Below are 23,564 nucleotides of genomic sequence, written 5' to 3' on the forward strand. Positions count from 1 at the left end.
TGTGGTTGCTTCTCAAACTTCCTCTTCTTCCCTTTGAAACTTGATTCAACAATGTTCACCTTTGCTGCCATTTTACTTGCCTTGGCCTCGGTGCTCTTGTTGTCCTCTTCTATCCTCAATCTCACAATGAGATCCTCCAATCACATCTCCTATCTTTTGTGCTTCAAGTAATTCTTGAAATCCTTCCACAACGGAGGGAGTTTCTCGATCAATGCAGCAACTTGGAAGGACTCGCTTAGACTCATTCCTTCCGCATGAATCTCGTGCAAGATAAGTTGTAGTTCTTGCACTTGACTCATCACGGATTTTGAGTCCACCATCTTGAAGTCCAAAAATCTCCCAACAATGAACTTCTTCAAGCACGCATCCTCCGCCCTGTATTTCTTATCAAGCATAGCTCAAAGTTCCTTGGCGGTCTTGACTTGACAATACACATTGTACAATGCATTGTCACGTCCATTGAGGATGTAGTTTTTGCATAGAAAATCACTTTGGTTCCATGAATCCAAAGCGGCCCTCATGTTGGTGTCTGTCTCGTTTTCAGCAACGGTGGGAGGATCCTCCTTCAAGAACCTTGACAAACTCAAGGTTGTGAGATAGAAGAGCATCTTTTGTTGCCATCTTTTGAAATCTGCACCAGAAAACTGTTCTGGTTTCTCTCCTTGTGCAATGGTTGGATGTGGTGTTGTAGATGATGATGCCATTGAAAATCTTCTTGCAAATGATCAAAAATCCAAAATTCTTCTTAAGATTGTTGTTTGGGGTATTCAAATATGTGAGAAAAACAAGAAGAAAACAAAATTAATGGATTGTAGAGGCAAGTGTTGAACACTTTCTCCTTAAGAAGAATTTGCCCCTCACAATGTGCTAGAGGTTTATGGCAATCTTCTCCCAAGATACAACTACAACACTTGAATAATGAGCGCTCAAATATTCAAGTTCTATCACAAGGAAATGAAGGAACTCTCTCTTTTAGAAGAAGGAAGAAGAAGAAGATGCAAAAATGATGTATGTATGTTTTGATTTTGAATAATCATGTATTTAATGATTTTCATGTGAAAAGACATGAGCTTTCATTCATAAGGGTGTCTCTTGGCCATTGTAACTGACCACAATCATCAAACAATGCCAAGAAAATGAAAAAATGCAAGAAAAATCGAAGGGACACGAAAAACAGCCGAAGGGGCGCGCCTGCCCGCGCGCTGCCGGCCGAGCCCGCTCGGCAGCTCCTGCCGAGAGCGCTCGGCAGCGCTTGCTGACGCGCGCATGCGCGCCGCTCTGTCAGTAAATTAATTTTTTTTTCGATTTTCGTCCCTTACATGTTCTGACTACTCGTTTGAGTTTCTTTCAACATTTGATGAATTCTTTTCGAGTTTAATTCAGAACCACCAAACTTAATATTCGTTCATTAAGTTTCGTTTTTCGTTTCGAATTTTTCCAATCAAACACATTGATTCATTTGCTTAATTTTCATTCATTAAGTATCAAAATTTTCCAACACATACAACAAATGGATCAAACATTGTCACTAATTTATTAATATTTACGAATAAGCCACCTTAAAAAAAAGAGGAAAGGTGGCTACTTTGAGTTGAAAGAGACAGAGAGAGAGAGAAAGGCCAAGAAAAAGCGGAGCATTGGAATGAGAGAAGAGATTTGTAAAAAAAGAGGTGAAAACTTGAACATGTACTTGGGATTCTGAGAAGAAAGCAATATATATACATATATATACGGAATAGATACACAGAGAGAGAGAGAGAGAGAGGGGGATCGAGTGTGTGTGTGGAAAAGGGGGCATTTAAAAAGTGATATTGCAGCATTTGGTCTGTGCTATCCTCAGCATCCTCTCCTTTTCCAAAGCTCCTCTTGTCTCCCCTTCCATTTAATTTTTTCCACCTTCTCTCTCTTCTGTTTCCCCTCTTTCCGCTGGCCGTCGTTGTTCATTTTTTCACTTTTCCTACGGAAAGACGACACTTTTTTCCGTTTTCACTTTTTTTCTTTTCCGGGAGAGTCTTTTTGTTCCGGACTATGAACTGAAGTAAACAGAGAAAGGTTTTATCCTTTTTGATCCAGCTCCAGGAGTTGGAATATATTTTTTCCTACCCTTTTCCTTGTAGTTGGAGATAATACAGTTATTCATTGCGAGATTATTCTCCGGCTAGATGAGACGCCAGCGAGACAATCCGTCCATTTATTTAAGCTGGGAAAAAGGGGTATAATTTCTGGAGGCAGGAGAATAAGAGAACGAAACATGAAGATGCCAGCGGCAGCCGGAAGTCAGCCGGTTAACACCAACTCCTCCGTTGATGGTCACTCTCTTGCGCCTGTTTCTTGCTATTTGTACACATCTCCAGCTCATTTTCCTATGCATTTTCTTCATGAAAAGAAGCTGTACATATAGAGGCGACCATTGTAAATTGTAAACATCATCATAAATTACAACGAACAAATTAAACAAGGCCTAAGCTTTATCTATTCGATTTTGAGGAATTTAATCTAGCATTATAGTTGGTACCAATTTGAGTCTTATCAAACACATTTATTTCAAGATTTCTTATGTTTCGTTTTTCTTCAAAAGAAGAATGAAATTTGTGGCACTTGTGGAAGCAGGCGAGAAGAAGAGCATAAATCCAGAGCTATGGCAAGCGTGCGCCGGCCCTCTGGTGAACTTGCCGGCAGCTGGGACCCACGTCGTCTACTTTCCTCAAGGTCACAGTGAACAGGTTAGTATACTTTTCTTGCAAAACTTAAACTACTGGATTGGTGCCATCCCCACCCCACTTCTTTTTCAGTTGCTGACTTGTATATGCAAGGATGCCATGATTCTTGGCTTCACTCTTCGTTATTATCTATTTATATATTATATTTGTATTGTAGTTGTGTGTACGTCTATTCTTCTGTTTAATTATAATATTAGGTGTACTGTGGATCAATCCTCGCTATTGTGAGCTGTAGTTTGGAATAATAAATTGTAGAACAAGATGTTGGGATTTGAATTGGGTGTAGATTGAGTTAAAAAGGGTAGGAGGCCGTAAATAGATGATGAGAAGGGACAATACAGAGTGGACCTTGCTAACATGCGCAGATGTGCTGGGTGGGTTGTTGGTGGGAGGGGATTTTTTTTCCCTCTCTCTTTTTTGGTGGAGCATTATTGCCCCCGAAGAATAAAAAGATCATTAATATCTCAAATATTTACATTTTTCATAGTGCAGTAAATATTTGTTGTATTGGGCATGGGGTTTATAAGTTCTACTGGATATTTTATTCATCAAGATTTGCTCATTCTCTTTAATCAACTGTTGGATACTGAACATTATTACAATATAATACAGGCACAAGCATCATATATAGAATTTTAGGAAATGACACGGCTGAAAACTTTTGCCTAAAGTGAAGGGGGAAATTTATGGGGAACGATTACTTAATTGGACATGTCATTATTTACGATATTGAGTTAAAGATCTTGGATCCTAATATTTTTATGGAATAAAGGTCAAATATTTATCTTTTTTGGCAGAGAAATTTGAAATGGTATTCTCCGAAGATTTGAAGTTGCATCATAGTTTGGTTCCATAATATCACTCATGGAAATTGTTTTTGTAATGCTGATACTAAGTAATGTTCGCTTTCAGGTTGCCGCATCCATGAAAAAAGATGTGGATGCACAAATCCCGAACTACTCGAATCTTCCGTCGAAACTACTTTGCCTCCTTCACGGTGTCACTTTGCACGTATGCTCTTCTCTTCACATAGCTTCTATTTATTCTTTAGATCACAATAGTGTAAGATATGATAATTATAATCATTGTTTGAAATATGTTAGGCCGATCCAGAAACGGATGAAGTTTATGCTCAAATGACACTTCAACCAGTATCTTCGGTATTCTTCAGCCTCAGTTGAATAAAATGTAGCTTATATTTATTGCTTTCTGCAATTGGTTCCTCAATTTTATGTTCTAATAACCAACTTTTTGGACATGATATCTTGCAGTTTGATAGAGAAGCTTTATTAAGATCAGATCTATCTACGAAAGCAAATAAACCCCAAACAGATTTTTTTTGTAAAACATTGACGGCAAGTGATACGAGTACTCACGGAGGATTTTCTGTGCCTCGTCGTGCTGCAGAAAAGATTTTTCCTCTTCTTGTAAGTAAATAAATCCTTGGTTTTTTAGATTTATTCTTGAATCATAACTCACTTGATATAGTACTTGTCTTGTTCTAGGACTTCACAATGCAACCACCAGCACAAGAAATTGTGGCTCGGGACTTGCATGATAATGTTTGGACATTTCGCCATATTTACCGGGGTAAGTTTATTTGCAAAAAGGCTGGATCAAGTGAAGGGGAAGGGTGCAGAGGCTCCTAAATGGAAAATGGGAAAATAATAAAAATTCTTTGTTCAGTTTTTTTTTTTAGAACATTCAAAACTTGCCACCTAGTTCTATTGAGCCGATCTCTCCCTAGAATTCCTTTATCTGCCCCTTATTTGGAAACTGTCATGTGGCTTTAGGCCCCTCATTGCGTCTGTCTTTGTTTTTTTCATTTGTTTAAAATAGATTAGTCATCCAACACACGCCCTACAAAATATGATACAGTTTATAAAATTATATCATTAACTCCTCATTAAGTTGTTTAAAAAATAAAAGTAAAGGTTTTACAATAATTTATGGGTGAAAATTCATTTCAACAAGACTAAAATTTCTGTAGCCGGATCGTGTTTGTGGGATATTTTTGGAGCAATTGCTCAAGATGGGTATTTCCGTAGTCACCTTTCATATCATTTTTTAAATTCAAGTATTGAGATTGATTTTAGAATATAGGTTTTGGAGGATCAAGTAAAATTATGTAGTTGCTTCTTGGGAGAGATGGAAAGAAGAGATTAGTGATTGTCTCTGTTTGACGTTGCAATACAGGACAACCAAAGCGACATTTGCTTACGACTGGATGGAGCCTTTTCGTTAGTGGAAAGAGGCTATTCGCTGGTGACTCGGTCTTATTTATTAGGTAACGATGCAACTTTCATAACCATTATTTCTTTATTTTTTGTTAAATTCTAAAACATTAAATTGTTGAATCAACTATCTTGTGGAATGATAAGCATGGTTACTAACAGGGATGAAAAGCAGCAGCTTCTTCTGGGCACCAGACGAGCTAACAGGCAACCGACATACTTATCATCATCCGTGTTGTCAAGTGATAGTATGCATATCGGGATTCTAGCAGCAGCTGCCCATGCTGCTGCAAACAACAGCCCTTTCACTGTTTTTTACAATCCAAGGTTATCAACGGATTCTTATTCATACTATTTTGTATCTTGAAACTGGCCCTGCTTTGTGAAGAATATGACGCTGTAGTTGATGTTGCTTACTTTATCTCCAAATTTTGGCAGAGCTAGCCCGTCAGAATTTGTCATCCCCTTGGCCAAGTACTACAAATCAGTTTGCAGCAACCAAATATCTCTTGGTATGCGCTTTCGAATGATGTTTGAAACTGAAGAATCAGGAACAAGAAGGTACTGGCAAAACATTTTCTTGGTTACAATATGACGTTTGATTATTTAAGAATGCCATCTTCGTAATTTGGTGCTAGTGAATTCACCTGATTCTCAGAACTTTTAATATTTTGCAGATATATGGGTACAATTACCGGTATTAGTGACCTCGATCCAGTCAGGTGGAAAAACTCTCAATGGCGTAACTTACAGGTCAACTCCTTAACAATCTTCCTCTCCAAATTAAGTATTTGGTTATATCTTTAAAATTTTCCCATGTTTTTATGTGGATGCACATTGGATTATCAGTTTACTTTTCATGAGCAGGTTGGCTGGGATGAGTCAACTGCAGGGGAAAGGCGCAATCGTGTGTCTATTTGGGAGATTGAACCTGTAACTGCTCCATTTTTTATGTGTCCTACCCCACCTTTCTTCCGTTCAAAGCGCTCAAGGCAACCAGGAATGCCAGGTAAAATGAGAATAGAAATGATATTGGTAATTAACTGTTTAATACATCTTTCCACATTTAAGCATCTGATGCTATTCGAATCTGGGGACAAGGCTTGAGAAACTAACTGCTCTATCACGGAGTAAATCTGTTGTGATTAAACACGTGCGTTCACATTTTTTCTTCTGTTACTTTTCACATCAAGTTTCGACTTGTGGGATTTTGCTTCTTTCATGTCAAATCGAATAAATTTCAACTTCTCCGTGATGCAAGAATGTTTTCACTGCGCAGATGATGATTCTTCAGATCTAGATAACATGTTCAGACGGACGATACCGTGGCTCGGTGATGAATTTGGTATGAAAGACCCCCAATCTCTCCCTGGCCTGAGCTTAGTTCAATGGATGAACATGCAGCAGAATTCTTCACTATCTAACTCCATTCAACCAAATTATATAAACCCTGTATCCAGTTCTGTCGTACAAAACCTTGCTGGTACGGATATATCATGCCTAACAGGCGTTCCCATGAATCAAATTTCTCAGCAAAATAACATACAGTTTCGTACCTTGAGACCAACCCAATCCGTACAACAGCTAGACCAGCTTCACAAGCTGCCGATCCCGTCCTCCACATTGAAACCTTTAGGTTCGATTATTCAGCCCCAATTGCAGTTGACAGACGTTTCACAGTCCCAGAGACAAAATATGATCAGTCAATCCTTACCTGCAAACCAAGTTCAGCCTCAAATTTTGCAGTCACGGAGTCCTGTCCAAGTGCCAAATGTGCTTCAGGAGCAGCAATCTCTTCTTAATCACCAGCTTCAAAGAAATCTTTCTCAAAACCCAACTCAGATGCAGCAACAGCTGATTATGAGTCACTCTCAGCAGCCAAATCTGGTGGCTACTCAGCCCATGGATCATGTAAGTCATCCTTTGAATACATCGGAGAATCAAATACAGCTGCAACTTCTACAAAGGCTTCATCAGCAACAACAATCACTGTTAGCACAGCAATCTGCGTTGCAACAACCTTCTCAAGTTACACTTCTGCAAGATCAGCATAAACAGCTATTCGACATTCCTAGGTCTATGGCGACAAGCCAAATGTTAGATGTTTCTGAAGCCGCACCCAACATACTTCAGTCACATGCCACTCAACAAATGGTGGGAAGCAATAGCCAATCCAATTTTAGGTTTGGGATCCAACCACCTCAGCAACCAAAGCTCTTACCTCAGCAACCAAAGCTTTTACCTCAGCAACAGCAGTCAGGAATATTATCAGAGGTTTCCGGGCATGTCGGGATTTCTTTAAACCCAATGAACAATCAGCTTTCGGGTGGTAGCAGCAGTATATTGACTGGTGCCGCTGGTGCTGGCCAATCTGCAGTTACCGACGACATTCCATCTTGTTCTGCTTCACCATCCACAAACAACTGTCAGAATGCTGCTCAGTCCATCATGAATGGCAAAAATCACCGTTCGACGATGGGGGATGAGATCGCTCAGTCTTCTGCGACGCTTTTGAATATATGTGATATTGAGACTATGTCATCTAATGGAAACTTACTTAAAGATTTACAGCGAAAATCTGATGTTAAGCCCTCATTGAATGCGCCCAAAAGTCAAAGTCATGGATTATTTGCGTCACAGGCATACCTCAACGCTGCTGGTATACAGGTGGATTATTTGGATAGTTCATCGTCAGCAACGTCAGTTCTTTCTCAGAATGATGTCCAGCTACATCAAAACAACAGTGCCATGTGTTTCAATACTCGGTCAATGTTGTTTAGAGATGCAAGCCATGATGGGAAAGTTCAGGATGATCCAAGGAACAATGTTCCGATTGGTGCTAACATTGATATTCAGTTAGAAATGCCTATGATGTCTGAGACATTGATAACGAAAGACATGGTGGGATCTGGAAAAGATTTCGCGACTAGTTTGTCATCTGTCGGAGGCATGCTTTCTATCTATGAGAATCCTAAAGAATCTCAACCGGAGCTCTCATCATCAATGGTTTCCCAGTCATTTGGAGTTCCTGATATCGCATTCAATTCAATAGATTCAACAATCAATGAAGGTAGTTTCATGAATAGAGGTGCCTGGGCCCCACCGCAGATACCAAGGATGCGGACATATACGAAGGTTGGTGTTTTACTATCGATGTAGCACATCTGTATTACCAAAAAATATCACATTCTTGAATACATGTCTGTACCTGAGTTTTTGTTCTGGTTCGTAAGTAAGTTGGCAACTGATTTCCTGAAAGGTTTACAAGCGTGGAGCTGTTGGAAGATCAATTGATATTATGCGTTACACGGGTTATGATGATCTTAAGCAAGATCTGGCTCGTCGATTTGGTATAGAGGGACAAATCGAGGACAGACAGAGAATAGGCTGGAAACTGGTCTACGTGGATCATGAGAGTGATGTCTTACTAGTTGGAGATGATCCATGGGAGTAAGTTTTAATCACTTCAATCTTTTTGCGTTATCAATATATGCAATTTTGGACTTCTAATCACAAGTTTTCATTCAGAGAATTTGTGAACTGCGTGCGTTGCATCAAGATTCTTTCACCTCAAGAAGTGCAGCAAATGAGCTTGGATGGAGATTTTGGGAACAATATCATCAATCAAGCTTGTAGCAGCTCCGATAACGGTGTGAACTAGCTGGATATTGGTAAAACTCTGTAATTATTTCTTGTTTCACAGTGGAAGCTTATCAAGGGCAAATAAGCAGAATTTCCTTGCCAAAAAAGTGTGCCATTTCCGAATTCCGAAAAGATCATCAAAAGTGCAACAAATATAGGAGCCATTCACGAATCGACAGGTGCTGAAATGATCACATGGCTGGCAGAAAATCCTTGAGTTTGGCTTGAATCTGTTATATGATTTTAGAACAAGTGTAGAAGAAGTCTAGAGCGAGCAAACAACTTTTGAAAATATTGCTCATTAGGATATTTTTTGTTCTTTTTTGTTGGGCTTTTTTGTCTCTGTATCTCATCGGTAAAAATTCTGTATTATAGAGAAGAGTTTGAAATCTGTTTGCTTGGTATATATAACTTTGTTATGATTTGTTTGGAGGGTTCTTTTTTCTGTTTCCAAGAAACAAGAAACAGGACGGTAAAGTTTCAAAATAGAAAAAACCAAAGAAACACAAAACAAATGGCTGCCATCATATGACATAACCCAATTCAAGAACTCGATGAAGAAACTACCAATTACATTGTAAAGGATTCCTCAGGTCCCAACAAAATGCTATCATACTGAATGTCAACGGAACGTTCAACTGTTGGAGGTTTAATTTGCTCGGGTGCAACAGATATTTAGTCTTGTTGCGGCTCTCTTCTCATATGGTATTTTCATCGACATATATTTAAGTTTGTCAATGAAAAGAGTAAATACAATACATTGGACATTCCATCAACCAACGACTTGCACTATTTGCTTATATGACATACTACATGTGATGCAGAAACATAAATCTCTTTCAACAAAGGAGAGACCCGAGTGTGATTCTGGTTGATAACGAAAAAATCCTCCAAGCATCCCAAACTCCCATGTCAAATTAACTGTACAAAAACGTTGTCAAGAAGCCCAAAGAACAAGTATAGGTTTCCAAAAACCACTCCAGAGTAACTTTGAGGGTGGTAATAGAGCATGCGTGAATTCCATGGCAAAAAGGCTAAGTGATCCCGTCACTTTTGATCTTCAGACAACATTCATTTTATATATATATACCCAAATTAATCCAATCTTTAAATTTGAAGAAACCTGATACACCACCTAAAACTAACAAGATTAACGAGCACAAATTACAGTGTTATTCCACCATTAAATTGATTAAGATATACATACCGTGTCAAGTAAATTTCATTTAACATGTACTAATGGATTTATACAAAAATTTATTGGTTTAAAATATTCAGTAATATCATAAATTATATTAGAGCTGCGCCTATATATATATATACATGGTCTTTATGGTGCTATTTCATATAAAACTCTTCATGAATATTTAAAAACCCCGAACTTTTAAAGCAACGAGGGAAGAAACTATTAAGCTGAGAAAACTGCTTCCAAATTTCTTGAATGCCGAAGCTTTACAACGATACGTGGGCGTAATGGATAGGTTAGAACAAAGGCACTTTGCTGATGAATGGGAAGGGAAGGAAGAAGTTTTTGTTAACCCTCTTGTAAGTAGTACACATTTTGGTCGGCGTGCAACCTATTTTTAAGTGTGGAGGATCCAGGCTACACGAATAAACTTGTGGGTCTTTTCTCAGTGGTGAATCCTGGTTTTCTTTCGGTTCCGATAGATTTGCCCGGAACCGCATTTCATAAAGCGATCAAGTCACGAATTTGATCAAGAAGGAGCTTTTTTCGAATGTGAAACGACGAAAATAGAGCTGACAGAAGCAACTGCATTGCCAACACACGATGTTCTGTAACACGTTACTGAAACGTGACAAAAATGGGAGATTCATGCCTGAATTGGATGCCGCTGACAAGATTTTTCAGAAGATCCGACACTACCACCTCGGAATGCAGTTCTGTCGTCAAGTTTCTTGCCGAGTTGCTTGAAATCTACCAAAAGTTCTACAAGGGTGAGCAATTCAGTATTCTTCTAATCAACCAATACACTCACAACTCACCTCAACTAATTCATTATGCGCAGAACAAATAGAGATTGCGATGTCGAAAATTGAAGGTGAGTTGCTGACTTGGAATGACATAAGGAAGATGAAGTACTATTCATCGAACGTGGCGTGTGAAGCACTGAGACTCGTGCCGCCAATCTCTGGCACTTTTCGAGAAGCCCTTGCTGATTTTGTGTACAAAGGTTTCACTATTCCCAGGGGATGGAAGGTAACTAATTATTTCACTCCCAAACAATTATTTACACATTATAAGAGCTCATACACGCAAGATACGGAATGTTAAAATAATCTAATCTTAATTTCAAAGCGTATTGTTTGTTAGAAAGGGCAGAGGCATATTCCACAATTCAAATCAACTAAAGCTTAATAGTTAATTTACTACATTGATGTATGTTGTAGCTATTTTGGAATGTAAATTCAACACATAAGAATCCTGAGTTATTTCCTGACGAGAAATTTGTTCAATCAAGATTAGAAGGATCCGGACCCGCTCCACACACATATGTCCCATTTGGTGGAGGCCCGAAAATGTGCCCTAGAAGCGAGTATGCCTGATTCGTCATACTTGTATTCTTGCACCACCTAGTCAAGAGATACAAATGGGAAAAAATAATTCCCAACGAGAAATTAGCATTGGATCCGATTCCATTTCCTGCCAAGGGTCTCCCTGTTCACCTATACCTTCACAAAACTTGAGACTCTTATCTTATGGAAATGCTCGATATTTTCTACTTTTATCTCTTCACTTCATGTATACATTACATTTCACAATAAAACAATGTTATTAACAAGTAAATGAAATTCTTCACATTCACATGATATCTTATAAAATTTGTCATCACCATGATCAAAATCAGTGAACTCTCGAGTATTTTAATGAAACTTCCTCTCACTTGCGACCTAACAGATTATTATTCTCATACAATATTTGATTGAAAACTAAATTCTTGAAAAAGCCAAAAAAAAAAAAGACAGTGATGAGAAAATAAACTAACCTCGCAAAATGTATAACTACACTGGCAGTGTCTACATCTTCAGAGATACAAAGAATTTGCAAACATTATACCACGCCGAAGGCTTTCGCTGGCGGCAACAAACTTGTTCTCTAAATCCGCTTCTCCAACAGCATGAGCAGCAGCTTTTAACTAGAAAGCCAGAATACATACATGATAATTATGGCTATCATGTCTTACAAGCACGGAAAACAAGTTAAATCTCATAATTCGATTGGTATACAAAAACGTACTAAAGCACTGTGTATTTATGTTTGGATGAATGAGTATGGTAATAAAAGCGACTTGTCTAATTCAATTGAATACATGAAAAACCACATTCTGACACTATTTTTAAAGACAAGGTGGAAACTGCCAAATACCAACTTATGTAATTCCTTTCGCTGTAACAGAGCCAGATAAATAAAGATAGAGGAAAAAATTCAGGTCCCCCAAACATGTTAGTTTTTAGCGAGAAATCTTTGTTCTAATGAAAGTTGAATAACCAACATAAAAAAATTATATCCAGACATGTCAGTTTCCAGAGCGAAATAATCATGTCAAATTAGTAAAACCCTTCTTGAATTTATCTCAGGGATTATCAGTCCAAGCCCCTGCCAATGCAAAGGATGCTGGTTCTGTGGAATCAGGCAATTAGAAATAGTAATTCAGAGATTCCACAAACTACATCAAACGTTTTTCCACAAGTAAAGTGAATATGAAAGCGTTTGTATAAAAGATGTAACGATTTTGCAAGAAATACTAGAGCACCGATACCACCTTTTCATTTCGTAAATTGTAAAAGCAATATAAATAGCATGTAGCAAAACACATCAAGTTCAAACTTAGATTATCTTTTCTAAACTTTTGAATAGCGAAGGAATTACCTGGTTTAAAAATTCATCAAGCCTTCTAGATAGTCGTATGATGCTGCCTTCAAATATATCGGTCATATGTATGATTTCAGCAAAAGATGCTCCCTGGAAAAGAAGATAAAAGAATGCGCATTACCAACACAGTCAACAATAAGTCTTACATTTGAGCACTACACATTAGCCCTCAACAAATTAAACAACAGTCCACATAAATATAAAAAAAATAGAAGAATCTCTTCAGCACTTGCTCTTCATTTTGAAAAAAGTTTAAAGAGCCAATTAAATTACAATAACACAAAATAATTTTCGGGACCTACAAATTCACAATAAAAAATTAGCTTTTGATAGGTTCAGGAGGGCTAGCTGTGCTCCAAATCAAAGATAAAAAGATCAATCAGATTCTAATTCCAACTAAAGTAGACAAATATCATAAGCCAAATGCTGCTGCCACTAATTTTTTAATGGTCGAGAATGTTGTGCGAGCCCAAAAATACAAGGGTCTGGAGATATTGGATTAGAGAAAAAGTACCAATACCCAATATGACAAGTCCACAAGAGTTTTAAACAGTACATCTGTTGCAGTTTGACATGCTATGTGATGAAAAAGAACGCAAGCTAACAGTCAAATGTAACTGACCTTTGACCAGCAGTAAATCACATCCATCAAGAATGGTCTAACTGATGCCTCAACATATTCTTCCACATTTACTTCAAGCTTACACTCACGTTGCACCTGCAATATATTGAGACACATTCACCTCTGGTAGGCACCAATTTTCAATGCAATAATGAAAAAACAGTGTTCAGATCATAGCTAAAAAAACCTCTGCTATTGTTCTCGCACTGTCTCGAAGTTGCTGCAATGGTATAGCAAGTTCCGCTCTTAGATGTATTTGTTCATTTGATTTGTCTCCCGGGATGAAGCAACTTGACAGAGCAGCAACTTGGTGATGATCCAGATCGTTAAAGGTCCCTGGCAACATAATAATTCAGAATTTCGTTGCAAAGCTGTTGACTAAATTGTTCTTTCTCGATTCATCCAAAAAGATGCCTCAACATCAATTAAAAGTAAACAAATTTCAAAGAATAAATTTTAATTAAAACTGACCTAAAAAGAATATATCAGACAGGAATTTTAAGAAAACATGAAGGGCTCACCATTGAACATCAATTCAGTAACAAGGAGCTCATCCCCAGTATCTATCAAGCAGGCTGCCCGTCCCTTCAGCTGAAGGACGCCATCACCATCAACATGCCCAAGTTTTTTGAGAACCCGCGAGCGGTTCTTGAGCTCATCACGAAATTTTTGAAGCTGCGACAGAGTTGGGAGAAATAAATCTGATTAGAAATTTAGAACAGCAGATTAACAAAACAGATTTAAATCCAATGGACAGGTAGAGGTAAAAAGGAGTGGTAGCAATCCATAAGTCCAAGATATACCAAAAAACAAGGTGAGATGCGCCTGTTGTGCTTTCAATAAAAAGTCTGAGACGTGTTAAATAGGTGAAATCAACAAGAGACAAGTACCTGGGAATCACGCATTTTTAATTTCAGTTGTTGAATTTCATTATTCACTTCAGCTTTTCTCTGGAAACTTTTCACCTGATTTTCACTTTGAGACTGCTTCTTATCAAGGAGAGGAAAGAAGAACAAGTGAATACCTAAACAAAGTTCCAATCAACATGGAAAAGCAGCACACTGATACCAAAACAAAATAAAATCAGTCAAAATGAATTCTTAATTTTGATAAACCTTGTGCAGTGGGTGAGAAACCAATTTGTGTTCAAGTTCCTCGATGTTGTTTGCCAACTCAACAAATTCTGGATCTTCAATTCCCATATCCTGATATAATACATAAGTTACAAAAAAATATTGCCCTCGTAAACATGGAGACATGATGATGGCCCTTAGAAAGACCCAACATACTACTAACAAACAGGAAATTTAAAAGTGAAACATCAGATGCATCGAAATGATGACCCGAGTGTTCCCTGGCAGAACAGGAAAAATTGCGAAAAAATATCACCCGGACACCATAAAATCGACTAGAAGCCAAACAATAATGATCCATATATCAAGACGCCTGTTCTTAATGAAAAAGAAATATTTATAGAAACAACACATGAATTTCTACAGTTTAATTAAGATTCCTATCTTACATGTGACAGTAAAGAGAAATAATTTTTATACAGGAAACAAAAACTTGAACATCTAAATTATAAATCTGAAGATCTTAAGATTCTGTGCAGAGTCTTGGAAGAGCCTGTGTATAGACCAAGAGACTGACTTGGAACACAGTGTAGAAAACTAAAGAGAAGGCAGTTTATACAACTTCAGGTATACAATTTCAGTCCACAATAATCAACATGATCTTAGATTACATACCTTCACAGGATTAAGCTTGGGAAGACCTTCAAAAAATCGTTTTTCAAGCTCCTGCACTGCAAGCAAAATACTTTCCCGAGCTTCAACTGGACGCAAGTCAGAAGGAACAGATATTCTGAGCTTGCTTACTGCAGATATAAGAGGCAATTGAACTGGAACCTGAGACAAGAATCAATATGCATCAACCTCTCACCGGTTAGGATGGATGCCCTAAAGCCATTTATATCATCTTCTTTTACTTGCATTCAGAAGTAAAAAAATCAATGTGATATAATTTTTCCCATCACAATTATTTCATCCCAAAAGATTCTCAACTCACCACATGCATTTCACCTTTTTCTCCCGGGCGTGGAGGGCATGGTTTGGGCCGAGAACCATCTTCACTGGAGCTGAGAGAGCAGTGGAGGAGGGTATCAACAATATAACTATTACCACGTGAAGAAGCAAGTTCAGCAGGCAACGAACCCGGTGCAGCAGGGGGTCTTTTAACCACATTGACCACAACTCCCCAACCCCAATCTGTTCCACCTTCCCTTATCTTAACCTGAATTTACATCATAATGTAAGATAGAATAATAATAGAGCTGAATGGAAAGAATCCCAAAATCAATGAAAAAGTGTACGAGTAAAAAGGTGAAGCAAAAACTCATAAACACAGTCTCACCATCAAACATCACAACCCTGGCCATAGCATAAGTAATGACTCGCAACCAATGATTAAGGACATACAAACTGAACAAATCAGAAGAAAATAGAAAGATGCAAATTTATGGGATAGACACTATTTAAGATTGCAGATTAATGTAGTCAAAACACAAAAAAGGAAAGATGACCAATAACGAACGAGAAAAATAAAATTAAACGGCATAAAAGAAACAGAAAATGGAGCAAACCACTCCGAGGCAGTAGGAAAATAATAGATATATAGAGCGTGCACTAAACTAATTCAGAGCTTTGCTATTGTAGATGAACATACACCTCTTCGCACATACCAGCCTACCAGGTAGAAGGAAAGAGAGAACTCTTTCAGGACGAGTTATTTCAGACATCATTTTCTTTTCAATTCGAGCAATCTCAAGCTTTAGTTTGTCATATTCAGCAACCTCAGCCTATAAGTAGAAATGAAAAATTTATTGTTTAATTTGAACCAAAATAAGAAATTCCACGAATGAGCAAGGGAAAAACATTCACTTCTCCAGAAGCATCTAGCACAGCAGCTTCTTCTTCAAGTTTTGAGACTCTTTTCCCAATGTCAGGTAAAGTCTGAAGAAGCACGAGTTTAAGTGTTGAACACAGTCAGCCATTATAAACACTGTATTGACAAAAATCAAACACAGCTTATAGGTCAAACCTTTTCATACTGAAATTGATGAAAGGAATTTTTGATAACATGCTCGGCAGTGAATTGACCCTCAGCACGGCTCATCAAATTCAGAATTGAGTAGTAGCTTAGCCTGAAAGTACTGACCAAGGGTGCAGGCTTTCCCAAAACCATGTCCTTAAGGGTGTTCATTTCCATCTGATTTTCGGGAAAAAAATTAAAGCGTTAAATACAAAGATTCGTAGACCCCAAATGCAGCATCTTCTAGTAAGACACAAGACAATATGATAAGGTTCAGACAATATCGGATAGACAAAGACGAGAAGAAAAATGGAAGATCAAAATTTCTCGGTCTGAAAACAACTAAACTTTTCATTTTACAACCAATTTAAGCTTGTTTTAGAATAATTCTTTCAACATAATGTATTTACGCTTCCAGGAAACTCAATCTCTTTCATTGTTCCTTTTGTCATTTCATTTGGCTTATAGGTAAAAAGGACAGCTTCATCCATATGTTGCATGTAAAACTGATCACTTAACACTTGCATAATTCTTTAAGTCTATGATAACATAAGGCAATTCAAACATACAAACAATTCCCAAAAATTGCAGCAGTTGCATTAACTGATTTGTCATTAAAAAATTGCAAGTTTGTCACTTTTGGACCTTCCCTGTGCAAAACTTCCCCAGCATCACATAAAAGAAATTATTAGATATCGCAATCTATATTAATAATGCTAGTGAATATTCATATCGGTATTTCCATCAACAATGGAGAGAACTTATTCTAGATCGCATTGTGATCTAGCCCAATATCACTTCCATCCTTTGAAATTTTGAGTTTTAACTCAACAAATCTTAATTAAGACAGGACATAGACTACCTTTTCATCAATCATTATAATACATATCCCCCGCTCATCTTTGCCACGACGTCCAGCTCTACCACTCATCTACCGTAAAAACAAACAGTCAACAGACCTATACAAAGCTGATACAGCGCAGAAGTATTTTTTTTAAAAAAAATATATAATTACTCACCTGGATATACTCACCAGATCCAATATATCGATGACTATCACCATCCCATTTTTTAACACTCGTAAAAACGACAGTTTTTGCAGGCATGTTCAACCCCATGGCAAACTGTCAATGCATTTAAAGAAAAATTTATTAGATGTACAAAATAGCCCAATGACAACCTATATAAATAGACATCCTAACACAAAACAGTCTCGTCTACAAGTGAAATACATGAAACCACATTCTATTGAGTGTAATAAGCAAAATCATTCCTCTTACCACAGAGGTTCGGACACACTTTTGTATTTATTTAATATTTAATTAATATCTTAAAGCAGTAATTGCAGATACAAATAGTACCGTTTCTGTTGCAAACAGAGCCTTAACAAGACCTTCTTGGAAGAGAAGTTCCACAAGCTCTTTGATGATAGGAAGTAAACCAGAATGGTGAACAGCAATGCCCCTCTGAAGCAAGGGCAACATGAGCTCAATGGCAGGCAAGTTTCTATCCTCCTCATTCAAGCATAGGATTGCATTTTTAAACACTTGTTCCACAATATCCTTCTCATCTTGCGTATTGAAATCAAGTTTGGACATAGACATGGCATGCTGTTCGCACTCTCGTCTGCTAAAACTAAAGATTATAACTGGTTGAAACTTCCGTTCCATGATCATCTAGAAAAACAGTAATTTCAGACTTAGGCATGATGAAATACCATGTATAGGAAATGATTATTAAAGACATATTTAACAAAACAAATGAAATCGAAAAATAAGCACTGTAGTGGAAATCCAAAGCTGAAATATTTCTATACCCATTCTTACTGAACATATGGGAATACAGGTACGAGTTTATGGAAATTGTACTGAAAATTGTATTGAGTACGGAACACTTACCTTGACAATTTTGTAGATGTCAGAACCACCAGAGGCAGTTCCACCTTTTGCGATTCTACCACCAGCCTTGCCATTAGAACTTTTGTTCCCATTACTGAAATTTGGCTTCGTGAAAGTGTCTTGAAGTTTCAAAAAGTTGTCCTCTTTAAACTGCTCATTCTCATCAACTACTAGATACAAACCAGAACCACCCATAGGGAATACATAATGTTGCAGGGGTGTTGGCCGGAAATCTGTATAGACCACATGGCATGGCTGTTTATGTATATTACATATCCATTCAGCGAATTCAGTTGCATTTGACATCGTTGCTGAAAGAAATACCATTTTTATAGCAGTAGGCAAGAATATGATACTTTCTTCCCAAACAACACCTCTTTCCCGATCCTTCATGTAATGTATCTCATCAAATATCACCCAAGCAACTTCCTTCAACACCTCAGAACCTCTGTACAGCATCCCTCGAAGAATCTCAGTAGTCATCACCAAACAACTGGCATTGGGTAAAAGCGTCACGTCACCCGTCATCAAGCCAACATCTGAAAACTCCTGGCTCAACTCCCTGTACTTTTGATTGCTCAAAGCTTTTAATGGGGAAGTATATATGACCCTCTGTTTATCCCTAAAGGCCATGGCAATGGCATACTCGGCCACCGCAGTTTTTCCTGCTGAAGTGTGGGCTGAAACCAAAACTGACTCATTCCTTTCCAAACAAGCGACTGAAACTTCCTGAAATGGATCAAGCTTAAATTGGTAGGATTTTGCCCTTTCTCCAGTAAAAATGGGATCAGCAAGGGTACCATGGATTGATTCATCTTTGTTCGAGCTATATTCACTTGGAACTGCCACCTCATGCACACATGTCCTTGCTAAGCTATGCCTCTTCGAAGCAGATTCTAGCAAAGGAGTTTCCTGCTTTTCTTGTGCACTCTCTTCCAGTTGTTTTCGTTTCAGCGATGTAGGAGACTTATCCATCTGTGGGTCCCCCCAGTAATCCAAATTGTAGATCTTCAAATGTTTTAAGAATATGTCGAACAGTCTGCAAAATATAATATCAACTAAACAAACTACTACATCTTTCCTGCGAACTCAGTTCCTCCCACTCATTCTCCCACATGAGTAAATGTCCATCCACGCAAGTGTGTGCAAGTGTGAGTGCGACAAAGAGATAAAATAGGATAACTTTAAGACTGAAAAACATAACGCAACGCTGAAATGGTGCAGAGATTACAAATTAGACATAATTAAATACAAAACATGCACAAAGCCAAATTACAACTATCTAACCGGAATTAATAACCGGAAAAAAACATCAAACAAGCATAATACCGAATATTGAAAGACGAAAAATTTCACAAGAATAGCGCGACAGCTTCAGGTATCACTTTCCAGCAACCCAAATTTCAGCTTCCAGCGAATAAAGCAAATTGAGTACCAACAAAGGTAAAATTTTGGTCTTCAAACTCAGAAGAATTCCATTCACATTACCATATGTTTAATAAAATATTAACGTATAAAAATCGAAGTAAAGGAGGTTGCTTACCAGGGCAACGGAATGCTCACTGCAATTAATAATATAATTTAATTCGTGACTAAATCAAAATCAAACCCTAATTTGAAAATTGTCAATTTTCAGTTATCAAGCGGTACAAAGAGAATCCTTTGTGAGTTGCCGGGTTTAAATTCGTGTATAAACCATATGAAACCAGGCCCATTTAATACAAATGGGTTGGGCTTCATGTTTCCCACTATTGTAATGATCCATAAAAATTAATTCTTCCCGGAATATGATGTATTGAGTTAAACTTTATTAACAAAACTTATAAATATAATATAATGACAAATAAGACCCTAAGAAATGGGTTAGTAATATATTGGGCCTAAAAATTGGACTTTGGAGCTAAGAAATGTCTGTATTTATATGTAAGCCCATACCCACCATACGACGTTGACAGCTCGAAATCCCAACGGTTGCTCCACCTGTTTTTCTCTATGACGGAGCTGAAGCGACCAAACTGAAGAAATTTTTACTTGTACAGTAAATTAGAAGTACGTATTTACTTCTTGTTAAAAGAAAAAAATACGTATTTACGTACGACATACTTTATTTCACGGGATCTTGTATTTGATCATCCAGTGTTTATTTTTAGTTTTTTGGATTAGATAGCTTTCAGTTTAATCCTTGTGTTGCTCTCATCTGCATGCCCCAGGGTTTATAAATCTTATGATTGTGTGGGAATTTGAGTGAAAAAGATATTTTTCTTTCGTTTCGTTTCTGGAATGATTAAATTATCTTGTCTTACTGAGAAAAATCCACTGGTGTTTGAAACCTATCGGTTTTTAATCGCGTGTTGTCGCAGCATTAGATTTTTTTTTTGTTTGGTGATGGGTTGTAAATGGAAACTGGGGGTGGCTTCATGTGGGTTTGAAGCCTTTTTGGTTCAACCCCGCCATTTGTAACAGTGACTCCTATGATTAAAGCTTATTCTTTTCCGGGTGGAACGGTAATTTTGGACAAAAGGATAAGTTCACAAGGATGGATTCTCCCTTAACTGAAGTCTTTCCTCATATTGAGGTACGGTTAAACGCGCGTTAATTCTGTCGATTTATTTAATTCAATATTTTAAAGATATATAGATTTATGAGATGGAAATGTTCTAATACTGATTGGGATGAGTTATTTTGGACCCAAATGACTAGACAGGAAAATATTCTTTTATTTTAGAATCAACGGGTATTCCCATGTTACCCAAATACCCAATCCGCATTTATTCTGGAATTACTTTCAAGTATGTACCGGTTGTACTGGAAATCTGTGAACACGTGTCACGATATTGATTCAACTAATGAGTAAGTGAGTGTACCTGACGTAAATTTGCAAAGATCTCTAACGAGATAAGATTGTGGCGATCTTTATAGGAATTTGAGGATTACCTCTTCAAACCGAAGTATTTTATAATATTTGAAGTGAAAACGGTGTGTAAAATTTTGTTAATCTGGCCTGCTGTGTGCATTAAGTAATGTGTACTTTCCTTTGCGTCCTTTTTTTTTTGCAAGACATGCTTTAAAATGATAGATTCTTCTGTTCTATTTGCCAGGAAGTTTTGCTGGAATTCCGTGCTGGGAAAATGCTTATGGATGGAAATCGGGTGATTCCTGATACTCGGAAAGGACTTACTCGTATCGGAAGGGTATGGCCGTCTGAACGAAGTATTATTGAGTTATCTCTGTGTTAATTTCGTCTAATCTTCGTATCTTCTCAATGCTTCCCCGGAAACCAATAATCATTTTCATTTATATTGGAGTTAGTTTCGTTAATCATGGATTATGGAATTCGTTTCTTCTCAGTGCGAAATTCTTAATGTTCCTTGCGCAGGGTGGAGAAGGGCTCGTGCATTTTCAATGGATCGATAGATCTTTAAATATTGTTGAAGATGTATCCAAGGTCATGTGTTCATTGGGACAATAAGCAACTGTAATTGATGTTTTTTCTTTAATATTTTCTCATCTTCATCTACTCTTCAACTACTATGGCTTGTTGTCCAGATTTATTCTTTAACAAAAGATAAACATAGGACCAAATCGTCTTTCCCGAGGAAGCAGTTTTCAAAAAGGTGCAGCTATGTGGTATTTTATGAACTTTTGCAGCTTTGGCTACAAGAATTATCCTTTTTATTTTTTTGTGATGTGCATCCAACTTTTGTTTTATTTCTATTGGTCAGGTTAATCAATCTTCAGGGAGGGTTTTTATCCTGAAGTTTCATACTGATGACAGGAAGTCTTTCTTTTGGATGCAGGTCAGTTGTGAGGTGGTTTTTCTGTGTTGTTAGGAGTTAGGACACATTCAAATTACCTAATACAATTTAATGTTTCATTGGTTGTAGGAGCCGAAAGTTGATAATGATACACAGTTGTGCAGCTCTGTAAATTTCTACCTGAATCAGTCTCTAGGTATTTTACAAAATTCCCCCTGTCGGTGCCTGGATACCGAAATATCATTGCTGTGGATTTTTTTCTTTTATGATTATGATCTCGATGGTGGATTTTTGGGTGTGAGACATGCCATCAAGTCAAGTTTAACTATGTGCTTGTTGTTTAATAGAGTTACCTGGTGAAGAGGAACCTGATGTCTCAGTTCCTGTGCAAAGCGCTGAAGAAGATATTTCGTCTAGGTACTTCTGTAAACATGAAGAAACTTGTTCTTCGATGTGGAACATTGATGAGATCTTGATTAGATAAGAGTATGATTAGAGATAGATTGATAATTTTTTGGTCAGGGTTTCTGGTTTTTTTGAAACGAAATCCATGAAAGATGAAATAAATTTCGTGATATCCATAGCAATACTCTCTTTTTTGCTTTCACTAGAGCTGGAAATTTGGTTGGTCCAAGCATGGTTTCAGAGGCAACCAGTGACGTAACCTCTGCAGGACCAGTAATTCAGTAAAGCTGGCAGATCTGCAGAGAATACTAAGTAATATTGGATCTGCAGGTATTTTAGGTTCCATTGGATAATTAAGGTGACTTAAGTTCTTTAAGATGAAGTTAATTGATAACTGATTGTGCTAAATTTCTGATGCAGATGAAGCTGGAGATCCAGATTCAGGTATGATATATATTCTGATTCCTGTAGTTTTCATATCGGGTGAAATAATCACGAAACTGGTAGTCTGACAAGGCAAATCTATTTGTGGTCTGTACTGCATACTTTTGCAACATTTGAGGTTTGAGTCCTTGTAGTCTTAAACTACTTCCAATTGTGCTTGGTATGCACAGTATTCAGCAGTTTACCTCGTGACTGTTTGTTACAAATCACATTGCATTAACTTTTTAAATTCAGTAGGGCATTGAGGCTGAAGAATGTCAATAATTATTCAGATCAAATTCCTCAGTACGTGAGGACTTCAGTTTCTATCAAATACTTCGCCAAGAGTCTGTATTATATGTTTTAAAGTCTTTGGATCATGTTAGAGTGAATGCTCTTTAAAAATTGTTCATTTTTAGTGGTATATTGACTAACCATGGAAGAACATTCTGCTTCTTCTTTCATTTCTACTAATATTTTGCCATTGTTGCATCCAACTGGTTGTCATAATTTAGGCATCGCTTACTTGAAGTGTTTTCATTTTCCTGCTTTTCAGGCTTGGGGTTGGGTGACATTTTGAAGCCGGAACTTATTTATCCGTTGATTCAAGAATTACCTTTAGATCAACAATTGGCATCACACCTGCCCGAGGTAAAATATCTTGTGGATTCTCTGAGTTATGAAGTTCTTTATGTGGTCATAATTTACTGACTCCTGAATGCTTACAGGGGCAATGGACTGCTGAGGAGTTGTTAGACTTGCTACAGAGCCCCCCATTTCGTCAACAACTTGATTCATTTACATAGGTAAGCCTGTGGTATACTGTTTCTCACTTGTGCTTTTATGCCGTTTCTTAAGTGTTTGTTGGAACGCAATTTTTTTT

General features: G+C 37.5%; 3 protein-coding genes and 2 pseudogenes across 6 annotated transcripts; 4 read left to right on the forward strand and 1 right to left on the reverse strand.

The window, feature by feature from the left end:
* Window positions 1–1,647: 1,647 nt before the first annotated feature.
* Window positions 1,648–9,020, forward strand: LOC140977320 (auxin response factor 19-like). 2 transcript variants are annotated; one of them, XM_073442026.1, is made up of 14 exons: window positions 1,648–2,309; window positions 2,608–2,723; window positions 3,633–3,731; window positions 3,824–3,880; window positions 3,992–4,147; window positions 4,226–4,310; window positions 4,917–5,007; window positions 5,117–5,281; window positions 5,393–5,515; window positions 5,632–5,707; window positions 5,822–5,963; window positions 6,234–8,089; window positions 8,214–8,404; window positions 8,483–9,020. In XM_073442026.1, exons 1-14 carry the CDS (start codon window positions 2,252–2,254, stop codon window positions 8,613–8,615), a joined length of 3,348 nt encoding a protein of 1,115 aa, XP_073298127.1. In that variant the 5' UTR covers window positions 1,648–2,251; the 3' UTR covers window positions 8,616–9,020. The 2 variants fall into 2 exon arrangements, with proteins under 2 accessions (XP_073298127.1, XP_073298128.1); XM_073442027.1 differs by having other exon boundaries at window positions 1,649–2,309; window positions 2,611–2,723.
* Window positions 9,021–9,215: 195 nt separating this feature from the next.
* Window positions 9,216–10,632, forward strand: LOC140977760 (beta-amyrin 28-monooxygenase-like; annotated as a pseudogene).
* On the forward strand, window positions 10,024–11,302 carry LOC140977761 (beta-amyrin 28-monooxygenase). The gene is given in 2 exon segments (XM_073442497.1): window positions 10,024–10,814; window positions 11,006–11,302. Coding segments are annotated over 2 exon segments (471 nt in total). The 5' UTR covers window positions 10,024–10,640.
* LOC140977321 (DExH-box ATP-dependent RNA helicase DExH10) lies at window positions 10,877–19,755 on the reverse strand. Of its 3 annotated transcripts, XM_073442028.1 has the most exons (18): window positions 19,642–19,755; window positions 18,099–19,106; window positions 17,562–17,876; window positions 17,220–17,324; window positions 17,063–17,131; window positions 16,210–16,377; window positions 16,050–16,121; window positions 15,851–15,967; window positions 15,178–15,402; window positions 14,859–15,017; window positions 14,226–14,315; window positions 14,001–14,099; window positions 13,632–13,785; window positions 13,298–13,446; window positions 13,111–13,206; window positions 12,486–12,578; window positions 11,602–11,751; window positions 10,877–11,188 (listed from the first exon to the last, which is right to left on the reverse strand). In XM_073442028.1, exons 2-17 carry the CDS (start codon window positions 19,071–19,073, stop codon window positions 11,641–11,643), a joined length of 2,997 nt encoding a protein of 998 aa, XP_073298129.1. In that variant the 5' UTR covers window positions 19,074–19,106; window positions 19,642–19,755; the 3' UTR covers window positions 10,877–11,188; window positions 11,602–11,640. The 3 variants fall into 3 exon arrangements, with proteins under 3 accessions (XP_073298129.1, XP_073298132.1, XP_073298130.1); XM_073442031.1 differs by lacking the exon at window positions 19,642–19,755 and having other exon boundaries at window positions 14,001–14,093; window positions 18,099–19,073; XM_073442029.1 differs by lacking the exon at window positions 19,642–19,755 and having other exon boundaries at window positions 10,877–11,287; window positions 18,099–19,073.
* A 427-nt stretch (window positions 19,756–20,182) lies between these two features.
* Window positions 20,183–23,563, forward strand: LOC140977323 (26S proteasome regulatory subunit RPN13-like; annotated as a pseudogene).
* Window position 23,564: the final 1 nt, after the last annotated feature.

Source organism: Primulina huaijiensis, chromosome 5, assembly GCF_012295235.1.
Source record: "Primulina huaijiensis isolate GDHJ02 chromosome 5, ASM1229523v2, whole genome shotgun sequence".
Classification (NCBI taxonomy): Eukaryota; Viridiplantae; Streptophyta; class Magnoliopsida; order Lamiales; family Gesneriaceae; genus Primulina; species Primulina huaijiensis.

Coding starts and splice junctions, on each gene's coding strand:
- LOC140977320 (XM_073442026.1), top strand. CDS start 2,252: ATGAAGATGCCAGCGGCAGCCGGAAGTCAGCCGGTTAACACCAACTCC. Junction 2,724..3,632: donor CTCAAGGTCACAGTGAACAG/GTTAGTATACTT, acceptor GTTCGCTTTCAG/GTTGCCGCATCCATGAAAAA. Junction 5,708..5,821: donor CTCAATGGCGTAACTTACAG/GTCAACTCCTTA, acceptor TTTCATGAGCAG/GTTGGCTGGGATGAGTCAAC.
- LOC140977321 (XM_073442028.1), bottom strand. CDS start 19,073: ATGGATAAGTCTCCTACATCGCTGAAACGAAAACAACTGGAAGAGAGT. Junction 15,403..15,850: donor TCCTTCTACCTGGTAGGCTG/GTATGTGCGAAG, acceptor ATGTAAATTCAG/GTTAAGATAAGGGAAGGTGG. Junction 13,207..13,297: donor GTGCGAGAACAATAGCAGAG/GTTTTTTTAGCT, acceptor AATATATTGCAG/GTGCAACGTGAGTGTAAGCT.